Source organism: Lolium perenne, chromosome 6, assembly GCF_019359855.2.
Source record: "Lolium perenne isolate Kyuss_39 chromosome 6, Kyuss_2.0, whole genome shotgun sequence".
Classification (NCBI taxonomy): Eukaryota; Viridiplantae; Streptophyta; class Magnoliopsida; order Poales; family Poaceae; genus Lolium; species Lolium perenne.
In genome coordinates, this window is record NC_067249.2 from 212,659,849 (window position 1) to 212,669,093 (window position 9,245).

The window sequence follows — 9,245 nt, forward strand, 5'->3', positions numbered from 1 at the left end:
CTGTGCATCGACATCAAGATCTCTCCCGCGGCCACCGTGGGTGTCTGCTGCGGCCATCATCGTCTCTGCCGCGGACATCCTCGTATCTAGGGCGGCCACCGTCTCTGCCTCGACAAACGCAGGTATGCCGCGGCCACCATCATCTGTGACGCGACCATACTCTCTCTCACGGTCGCATCCTCCTCCCTCAACCCTAATTTCCTCACCACATGCGGTATAGATAGTCGTCATCACATGCAACACAAATGAACGATCCCGATAGTCATGTATCTCCACGAAATCATGCATGTTTGTCTATGTAACTTCGTCGTTAATTTATTTGTATTTAGGCAGCCTCAGGTACTTACGACTTGATTCATATTGCTAGCTTGCACTTCATATATGTTAGCAGACGGAATACTTCATTGTTATCACATGAAGTTCATACATGTTAGCAGACGAAGTACAGATGTGTTTTCACAGGAAGTTCATATATGATATGACATGAAGTTCAAATCTGTTATCACGTGAAGTTCGAATCTGCTGTCGCATGATGTTGAAATCTGTTATGACGTAATTAAACCCGAGGGTATAGTGTATTAGTTTCATGTGATGCAGTTGTACAATTTTATTTCCTACCTCGTATTAATTTGATGTTGTTCAATTGGTCTGCAGGATGCAAGACCCGGATGGGGAGATTTTCTGTGACATAATTAGGTGGCAGAAAGTCGTAGCAGCAATGACAGACGAGCAACGAGACAAATTACGCACTTGTGCTGTTGGCCGATGCATGATGCAAATTCCATCCAGAAAGATACGGCCACTATTGGTCAAATACATGATGCAGGTTTATGACGAGGAAAAGGGTAGGTTCATCATTGAACCTAGGGTGGGTGAAATATCGGCAACAAATGAGGATGTGGAATGCTTGCTAGGATTACAGGATGAAGGCTTGTCGTCTGCTGATATTTTGGAAGAGGAAGGAGAAGAATGGAAAACAAACATACCTACTAGATTTCTTAGTAAAAAAACTGGCAATTTAGTCATGAAAGATATGATTGATGAAATCATTACATCAAAAGCCACAAATGACGACTTCCTTCGAAGAGCTGTCTTAATTCTTATAGGGCTTGTTCTAGCTCCTACTTCGACAGCTACGGTTTACAAGCCGTTCTATGCATTTGTGGAAACAATGTACAAGTTACACAACTTGAATTGGAACCAATTCACACTTGCATATGTCATGGACCAGATCAGCCCTTGCCGGAGAGGAATATATGTTAGGCAGTGGCCAAAAGGCAATGTTGCAATTTTAGAGGTACATGTCCTTTAATGTTTTTATTTAATTATGTTGCAACATATACTAACTATCCTTTATATTTTTTTTACATGTAGTACTTGTATTGGGAGAAAGTGCAACCTCTTGATGAGATAGCACTATATGCTCGCATCTCTTCACGCCCACTTATGATCAACTGGACAGAAGCTGCTGTAGCCTTGAGAGATAGCTATGATCAAGATAATGGCCGGGGCAAAGGTATCCTTAAGGTAAGCATACATATACCGGCCATTTCATTTATTATAGTTGTTTTGCATAGAACTATGTACTGTCAAATATCGTACTGACAAATTAAATTTGTTAATTTTAGATTGAAGATAACATCACAGAGGCATATAGGCGACAGTATGGGAAGAAAACAGATGGAAAAAACATGGGTGCAGAAATTAAAAAACCGGGTACTGGAAGGAGCAATGGAAAGGGCAATGGAAGGAGCACTGGGAAGGCTAGTAGCTCGAGAAAACCCGGCCCGTCGTGGGAAATAAAGATGGAAACCACCATGAAGAGGATGATGCAGGATTTTAAGAGGGATATGATGGAAGAACTACCAGAGAGATGCGCGAAGGTGATTAGGCCTAAATAATTATGAACAACAAAGTTCACCATGTATTTAATTATTATTGACATCCTAAAATTTGTTTCCTTGTTGCAGGATGTTGTCAAATTATTAAACAAATCAGGTGTTAGGTACAAGCCATCCGCGGAAACACTTTCAGATCAGTACTGTTATGACGAAGGCTGCGGATCTTATCTCAACGGAGTACTTGAACGGAAAGAATTTGTTTACGACAAAAAAAGTGACACCCGGAGTGTGTCATTACCTAAAGAAGATGTTCACAAGGTTAGTTTCACAACAAATAATGCAGATTAACATGCTTCCACTATTGTGAATAATGCAGATTAACATGCTTTCACCTGCGTCACGTGCTTGTATGTTTCCTTTCCGTAGGTGTCGAAAGAGGACAATAAAGAAGAGGATTACATAACACCTGCAAGGACCAAGTGTGACTTCATAGGGGATGGCACGCCAGACAATCCATGGCAAGTTGCTGAAGATTTTAAGGAGGCCTCTTCATCGGAGGTGCCATCAAATATTTTTGAACCTGCCCTCAAAAATATGAACAAAGAAGACAAACACAAAGAGGCTGCCTCAGAAGGATCAAAAAGCGTCAACAGTGCAACCGGCAAGAATGAAGATGTAAATGGAAAGAGGAAGCGAAAGCTCCCTCTTAAACTGCAGTATCCTTATATCATTGAGAATCGAACGAAACGACAACCTCGAAAAAAGCCAACTCCCGCAATAGGTACGCAACGGAACATATGTACTTAAATATTTGATTAGTAATGTGATACTAAACACAATGCATTTTTTGTGTACAGCTACTCCGTCCACCAATGATGTTGAAATTCCGCAAGACTCTACTGCCTTACCAGCGGAACACATTGCAGCAGCAGAGCTTTTTGTTCAACTATGTTGCAAGAGTGAGGTAAATGGGAAAAAAATTATCTACAAAAATGATATTGGCGTCACGTTGACATCACAACGGCTTAAAGTGGTTCTAGACCATAAATGGTGTACAGATGATATAAGTATATTGCTGACACTGAAAACTGTGCACATACTTTTAATGTATGAATTATGCACATGTATGTTTGTGTGTTAACAACACGAAACCTTTGTTTTTCAGGTTATCGATGCTTACATTGGAGATTTGTCTCGTCGTGTTGGGGATGATCGGTACTTATGTGCAGCGTGGAGGTCATCATTCCTGCTAGAAGCACATCGCAAGGGCCACAAAACAAAAAATAATAATAAGAACAATGATCTCCTAGCTGTAAGAACTGGAACCATTCAACGAGTTATCGACGAATATTTTAGGCGGGAGAAGGTAAAGTATTCCATCAATATGACAAAATTTAGTAGTAATACTAATTTACATTGCATGTACTCACAATTTTTCCTGTCACACAGGCATATTTTCCAGTTAACATATCGAACAATCACTGGACTACCGTGATCATGCACACACCCAAGCAAGAATTCCAAGTTCTTGACTCATTATTTCCATTAAGTGTGACCATAGACACTGTCAGGGCTCTGGTACTGTTTCTTCTACTACATACTGTCTTCAAATTGCATGCGTACAGAAACATCTAATTATCTATATTTGTATAGAGACAACAAATTTCTGCTGACATCCAAGAGTACAACAAATCTACATCTGGTTTTTTCCCTGATGTGATATCTTGGGATATAAAATCATACGATATGCCGCAGCAAAAAGATGGGTCAGTACATGCAAACTACAACTAAATACATATTACGCTACTATTGCATGTACTAACTCAATGAACCGAATTAATTGTGCAGCAATTCATGTGGCTTATTTGTTCTTCAATGCATGGAACATTGGGATGGAGATAAATGGAATAAAGAAATATCACAGGTACTGATATTCTACATGGTGACCAAACACCTTTGTTCCGTGGTACATAAAATGAATAACCGATGCCTATTGTTTGCAGGAGATGATAAACGGATCAAGGAACCTCATTAACGCACAGATAGTTCTAGCAACTTCAAATCTGTTAGAGACAGTGAAAACGAAGGTTGTCCGGATCTCCAAGAGATTTACTAAGTAGATAAAGCTGCAGTGATCATAGGTTGGGTTTTAGTCCCGTAGAAGGTTTCCCAGCTTGTGTCAATCTCGGCTTCTGTGAATCTAAATGTATGACATTTAAATACGGTTGGCAAGTACTGTGATTGTGTGATTTTAAGTATTCATCTATATATTAAGCTACTAGTGTGATTGATCTACTAGTGTGATTGATCTATATATTAAGCTAGTAGTGTGACAGAAAAATGTATGTTACCAAAATTTCAACAGCACTTAGTACTTGGTCCACACAGTACATCTCTCCACACAGTGATAGAACATACATAGTACTTGGTTCAGTTACACAAATATCAGACATAGAACATCTACTACATTTATTACATCAACATAGGGGCATGCTTCACTCCCAACTTGCACAAATCTCTTGTATGGCCTTCATCTTCTTCAGGTTTCTATCTCTAATATTGAAGAGATCTGCAACGTAATACTCCAGCTTCTTCTTCTCCTCCTTTAGAGTGGCAATCTGCAGCTCTGCCTTCTCCTTCAGAACCTTCTCAAGTTCAGCAGCAGATTTCGGAACCATTGCTTCTTGCTCACTACTCAGGTTACCAAGTTGTTTATGCAGTTCAAGGTTTTTCTTTTCCAACTCCCTCTTCTCAAGCACTAGCTGGTAATTGGCAGTAGCATACTCTACATTACCAGAGATTCTGGTTTCCTTTTCCTCCTCAAATGAATGCCACAACTGGAGCAATGCATGTTTCAGAGATTGTGGCCACTCCTGATCCACCCAAAATACCGTCTCACAAATATTTTCCTGAAAATTATTTTTATTCCAAAATTTAGTACAAGTTTTCATAAACCAATGTGGCTCAAAAATATGGTGCTAAATATGACACAAGGTTTTCTTTTGCTACATCCATCCACAACACAAGAACTGTCACAACATTTTCTAAATGCACAAGGATTTCTAAATGCACAAGATATTGAAGAGATGTTCGTACCTTGCATCCACATCCCAAGAACCTCCGGCCCGTGTTCGTCCCCTCGAATGCCACATACTTGTGGCACGGCAAGTGATGGTGGCAGCGCTCCGGCCCAACATGAACACCGGCGTAATCCGGGTCATACATGGTCTCTGGGACCTAAATCACAAGATAAAATGCAACCAATTCGAATAGAACAGAGTAAATCAACTAATTCCCAAAATTTACCAAACCCTAACCCTAGCTCAAGATAAAATGCAACCAATTCGAATAGAACAGAGTAAATCAACTAATTCCCAAAATTTACCAAACCCTAACCCTAGCTCAACACGTACCCGAGACGTTGGGCTCAGATCGGCCCCATGTGCGAACTCAGAGAGCAGACTGTCTTGGCTGCTGCTCTCATCGTCGTTCCACGACGGCATGGCGGCGGCGGCGTTCCTGCGGCGGCGGACGTGCGACGGCGGCGGACGGGAGAAGGGGAGAAAAGAACACAATGACCCCAACGCACGGGCCTGGCCGGGTCGTTTTGACCTGTCTCCGTTGCCACGTCAGCTTGACTATGGACCCCACCTGTCAGTTTGATGCTTAACCCGCTTAACCGAGCTCATTTCGCGAAGTGGTGGGTATCTGTCACGCTGTTAGATCAAACTGTTGGTTTTCTGTCAAAAATATGAAAGGCGGTGCTTTTTTTAAACCATAGCCGCAATTGTGGTGGGTTTTTGTAATTATCTCCTTTAAAACCCATGTCACCATTCCAACTCCACCTTCATATAACAGATCTTTAAATAACATAACTTTAGAACGATGGTCTGCCAACAATTTGTATGCATCAAAATTGTGAAATATCATCAGCATCAATTAACGTAGTAATAGCACCATCAAAATATCAGTATCATCAAAAATTTTCAAATACAACACATAATGAGCCAATGACTACATAAAACATATCGGCATGCAAACTGAAGCTTCATAATGTCGTGCCAAGTTCGTCCTTCAAAATAAGTCATTCATCATCCTGACCTCCTATAATATGCGCAACATGCCTGCAATTAACAAAACAAATGATAAAGTAAATAACTAAAGTTTAAAAGGATTCATAAATAATTGATCGCCAGCAAAAATTTAAACTCTCACCTAGGATTCAGGTCACACTTCAAGCTACGTTTGGTGTGTCCAGCCTTTTTGCATCTGGTACATCGAATCCCCCTACCCCGCTCGTCATACGATAATGGCCTTCCATTAATTGTCACGGGTCCTTGTCCATCATCTCTACGCTTTCGTTTCTTAGGCGCACCTCGAGCAGCAACTTGAGCAGGGTCACCCAATTCATTTACATTAGTATTCAACGAGTTTGTGGGACGGTTGGGTACATTATCATACTCCATCTTGTTTGAAATAATGTCAGCATAAAATGCCTTGGTCCGCTCGAACAACAGTGGATCTTTGTATGCAACTTGCAATGCTTCAGCTTGTAACACATTTAACTCCGTAAATCTTTGTCGCTCCTTCGCTACGGGAAAACCCCAATCATGTAGATCGCTCGTGCGCCTCGCTGGCAAGCCACCCCTAGCTTGTTTAGAGAATCGCAGAAGAACTAAACAACCCGGTATTTCATCCAAATCCAGCACATCAAGTACATGCAGAATATGCTTGCAAGGAAGTCCCCTCCGGATTATCCTTCGACAGCTGCACTCTACTAATTTATCCGAGTTGGCCGGTTTATAGTCAACATAAAACTTTGCATGCTTTCTCTTTTTCCAAGCAACAACAAACTGCATCTCACCTTCTGTTCCCTTATACTGATCTATAACCTCAATGCCTTCTATTTTGTATATCTCTTGCTGCAATATATAAAAGTTTGCCGGAGTGAATACCTTTGCAGCAGCTCTCTCAATTCTCCTCAAATTGGTTACTGGTACAGGTGATGTCTGTGAACTGATGCAGTCATCTTTTGCCTCCGTCTCTCTAATGCGCACTATAGCATTCTCGTAGTGCAAAATCAAATCCACTAGTGTCATACCGTAGTCTAGGTGTAGGTGAAGACATGAGTTAAGACTTTCACTTCGCTGATTGCTTTTCATACCAAGCCAGAACCCCTCAGATAGGTATGCCGCTGCCCATAATCTCCTCTTCTTGTACATTCTTTTCAGCCACGTCTGTGTTTTCTCCGTCTGCCATTTCTGGATAAAAGCGTGCCATCTTTCCTCGAATATATCCGGTGTGGTCGTGTAATACAACAGAGCCCGAAACTCACTCAACGACTTGAAACTTAGGTGCCGAGCCATGTTCTTTTCAATGTGCCATGAACAAATACGGTGCGACTGCTCCGGAAACACACTTCGAACAGCTCTAATCATCGCACTATCGGCATCGGTGATTATTGACTTGGGTTTCTGCTGCAACATAGCTTTCAAAAAAGTCTTCAGTAACCATACATACGTGCTTTCCTTCTCATCTGATAAGATGGCACACGCAAAAACTGTCGTCCTCCGGTGATTGTTAATTCCAACAAACGGAACAAATGGCATACCATATCGGTTCATCTTATATGTACTATCGAACACAAGTACGTCTCCATAATCATTGTAATCCTGCCGGGACTGAGCATCACACCAGAACAAGCTTTTCAAACGACCTTTACTATCAACGTCGTACTCAAAAAAAAAATCAGCAAACTTCTTCCTCCGGTTCTCCATCATGGCAATGGCTGAGCTAGCATCACCACCTGCAAGTAACTTTCTCTTCTCCCTGCAGCACATGTTGTACAAGTCCTTCCTCGTAAACCCAACAGTGGTGTACCGACCATACTTGCTGAGGAAGGTATCCATGATCACATGCTTCCTAACCCCAGCTGCTGCCAATGCTAATATCTCCGCTTTCTGGAAATCTTTTATCCTCCTATGTGACCATAAAAATGGGCTCTCGCTCGGTTCTGCACACTTATGACTGTGCTTGTAAACAAATTTTGCAACTCGCCAAACCCCCGAACCTCTATCAAGCTTCACATCCAACTCCGCTTTACAATTGCAACGTGACAAAGGTCTCAACCTACGAGTGCGGTTGTCCATAGTCAGAAACTTGCTGTTACGTTTTCCTTCCCGAGAACACACAAACCGCCTTCTGCGAACTATTTTGTTAGCACCCTTAGTCTCTTTGAACTTGAACTTTCTTACACTGAATCCCTCTTGTCGAGCATATCCATTATAAAAAGTATAAGCAGCTGCCTCAGACACAAAGGTCTTCTCCATTACTTCCCAGTAAAACTTTCTCTTATCTTCTGTATCACTCTCATCTTCATCCTCTGATCCATTCTTTTTCTTACCAACTGATTTCACCTGCATGCACAATTGGATAACATTTAAAACAATTTTTTTAACGCCATGGCCGCGAGTCATACAACGAATGAATTCATAAATCTTACATGTCTTCTTCTAACAGGTTCTTCTATAGTCTCCAAGTCTGAATCACCGTAATAGTCGTAAGAAGAATTATCGCCAACTAAGACCTGACCAAACAAGAAATATTAACGGCCATGTCACGACTATATAAAATGCATTGTTGACTTATTAAATATAAATTAAACATACATATCACCTAATAAAATTTAAATGCATACCTCATCAACAAAACCACAGTCCAATCTCTCGTCATCAGTTGCCTCCTCCACAACATCACTCTGAATCTAATTCATTTTAAACCATGTCAACATCAATTCACATTATCAGACATTCCATATTTTTATGCAATCACACAATTATTACTACAAACTCACATTATCAGTGTCAACATCTTCTTCTTGCTCTACATTATCATCTTCTTCTTGCTCTACATTATCATCTTCTACATCAACACCATCTGCATCCATCTATTAGCAAAAATAAGCACAATCAGTATTTAACAACTTACATGCAAGTACTAAATAAAACTAGTACTTCCGTTTCACTCACACTTTCGTCGACATCATCGTCTCCCCAACTTTCTTCATCTTCACGAGGTGCATTATAGTTGGCAGACGAAATATTGAATTCCTCTTCATCTGTATTTCCGCTTTCGTACTCCATTGAACTTGCACTCAAATCTGAAACGTCCATCGCCTGTTCAAAGTAACAACCAAAATAAGTACATCTCAAAAAAGGAGCTCCAAACCCAAACCCTAACATCAACCAAATCATGAACATGAAATTACTTTGTACAATCAATTACGTACCATGAACCAACAATGATCCGCCAAACCCTAACGCCGCCTCTAGCAGCAGGAACAACCCGCGTGCGATCCTTGCCCAGCCTCCTCGTCGCCGGATCCGCCTCCCGCCTCCACGTCCG

General features: G+C 41.2%; 2 protein-coding genes across 2 annotated transcripts; one reads left to right on the forward strand and one right to left on the reverse strand.

The window, feature by feature from the left end:
* The first annotated feature begins 1,024 nt into the window (after positions 1-1,024).
* LOC127310059 (uncharacterized) lies at positions 1,025-3,961 on the forward strand. The gene is made up of 11 exons (XM_051340759.2): positions 1,025-1,297; positions 1,375-1,527; positions 1,629-1,883; positions 1,971-2,159; positions 2,268-2,622; positions 2,699-2,805; positions 3,007-3,207; positions 3,291-3,419; positions 3,495-3,607; positions 3,690-3,765; positions 3,845-3,961. Exons 1-11 carry the CDS (start codon positions 1,025-1,027, stop codon positions 3,959-3,961), a joined length of 1,968 nt encoding a protein of 655 aa, XP_051196719.2.
* Positions 3,962-5,849: 1,888 nt separating this feature from the next.
* On the reverse strand, positions 5,850-9,013 carry LOC127306185 (protein FAR1-RELATED SEQUENCE 5). Its single transcript, XM_071822419.1, has 6 exons — positions 8,870-9,013; positions 8,695-8,787; positions 8,539-8,604; positions 8,344-8,427; positions 6,057-8,257; positions 5,850-5,965 (listed from the first exon to the last, which is right to left on the reverse strand). The coding sequence occupies exons 1-6, from the start codon at positions 9,011-9,013 to the stop codon at positions 5,926-5,928; spliced, it is 2,628 nt and encodes an 875-aa protein (XP_071678520.1). The 3' UTR covers positions 5,850-5,925.
* Positions 9,014-9,245: the final 232 nt, after the last annotated feature.